The sequence below is a fragment of the Sinocyclocheilus grahami genome, unplaced genomic scaffold, assembly GCF_001515645.1.
Source record: "Sinocyclocheilus grahami isolate Dianchi unplaced genomic scaffold, SAMN03320097.WGS_v1.1 scaffold41508.1, whole genome shotgun sequence".
Lineage (NCBI taxonomy): Eukaryota > Metazoa > Chordata > Actinopteri > Cypriniformes > Cyprinidae > Sinocyclocheilus > Sinocyclocheilus grahami.
In genome coordinates this window covers 188-1,201 of record NW_015524005.1, presented here as the reverse complement: position 1 = coordinate 1,201, position 1,014 = coordinate 188, and the positions used below count along the sequence as shown (strand labels likewise).

At 45.0% G+C, this 1,014-nt stretch overlaps 1 protein-coding gene across 1 annotated transcript; it reads right to left on the bottom strand.

Annotated features, from left to right (window-relative positions):
• Window positions 1-6: 6 nt before the first annotated feature.
• Window positions 7-803, bottom strand: LOC107580722 (tRNA-splicing endonuclease subunit Sen2-like). Its single transcript, XM_016266375.1, has 3 exons — window positions 324-803; window positions 178-244; window positions 7-82 (listed from the first exon to the last, which is right to left on the bottom strand). The coding sequence occupies exons 1-3, from the start codon at window positions 573-575 to the stop codon at window positions 39-41; spliced, it is 363 nt and encodes a 120-aa protein (XP_016121861.1). The 5' UTR covers window positions 576-803; the 3' UTR covers window positions 7-38.
• Between the last annotated feature and the right edge of the window lie 211 nt (window positions 804-1,014).

Genomic DNA, 1,014 nt, shown 5'->3' with positions numbered 1-1,014 from the left:
CACACACGAGAGTAAAAGCAAAGCGGTCCAAGACCTTCTTACTCTGACGAGGAGATCACAGGTAGACATCGGTCTCCAACGTCTAAAACAAAGGAAAGAGTCACGGTCATATAAAAAGCTTAGATGCCACCCTCCTCATTGAATGTTATAATGCTTCCAGCGACCACAACAACCTACATGTCCACTGCTGAGAGATCTCGTGCTCAGGTCTGGATCTAGAGAACACTCCTTTACCGAAGTAACCCTTGAGGAGCAAACACATTACAGCTTGAGAAGTGAACTGGGCTCATGTCTGATGTACTGCGGTGTGGTGCACGCCTCACCCGCTCATACAGAGGCAGTATGTGAGCAGGATCTGTGACTAGGACATGATGACTGATGATCTCTGCTCTGTAGATGATGGGCTCTTCGTCCTCTGCGCCCAGTGAGATGGGGAGAGGAGCTTCAAACGACTCATAAACCTTCGCCCGCCGTTTAGGGGCTTGAAACACGGCTTCCATCATGAAGGACAGGTCAGTCAGATCCCATGCACAGCATCGCGCAGCTTTGTCACAGGGCTTTTGTCTTGATCGCATAAGTTTCTCGCGCTAACACACGCAGCGCCATGTGAGCTACCGGTGCCGCGGCAAATATCGTCCGTGGCGCTTCTGCAAACTGCGCCGTTAGTTCCGAGCTTCCTTGTTTAGAGAAACACGAAATACACATTTATCAGTTAGCAAGTGATGTAAAATAGTCAAATCAAATAAGGGGTATTTATCATAAACACACAGCTAAATATCACGAATCTATGTCCACATTTTATTCAAAGTGTAACATCGTAATTTGTTTCAAGAGCCAGCAGAGAGCGATATTTACCAAATAAACCAGAGGGACGAATTTACTTCACATATTTATTTATACGTGTACGTCTTCATATTTATAATTAAGGCCGTTTTGCTGGCACTCTTAACCAGAAAATACATATAACTGTAGGCTATATGTATACATAGGCAATACAAATGTCACTAACCAAAG

Excerpts from the sequence above, each read along its gene's own strand:
- LOC107580722 (XM_016266375.1), bottom strand. The coding sequence starts at position 575 with ATGCGATCAAGACAAAAGCCCTGTGACAAAGCTGCGCGATGCTGTGCA. Across the intron at positions 245-323 it reads TACTGCCTCTGTATGAGCGG|GGTTACTTCGGTAAAGGAGT; the intron begins GTGAGGCGTGCA and ends TTGCTCCTCAAG. Across the intron at positions 83-177 it reads GATCTCTCAGCAGTGGACAT|ACGTTGGAGACCGATGTCTA; the intron begins GTAGGTTGTTGT and ends CCTTTGTTTTAG.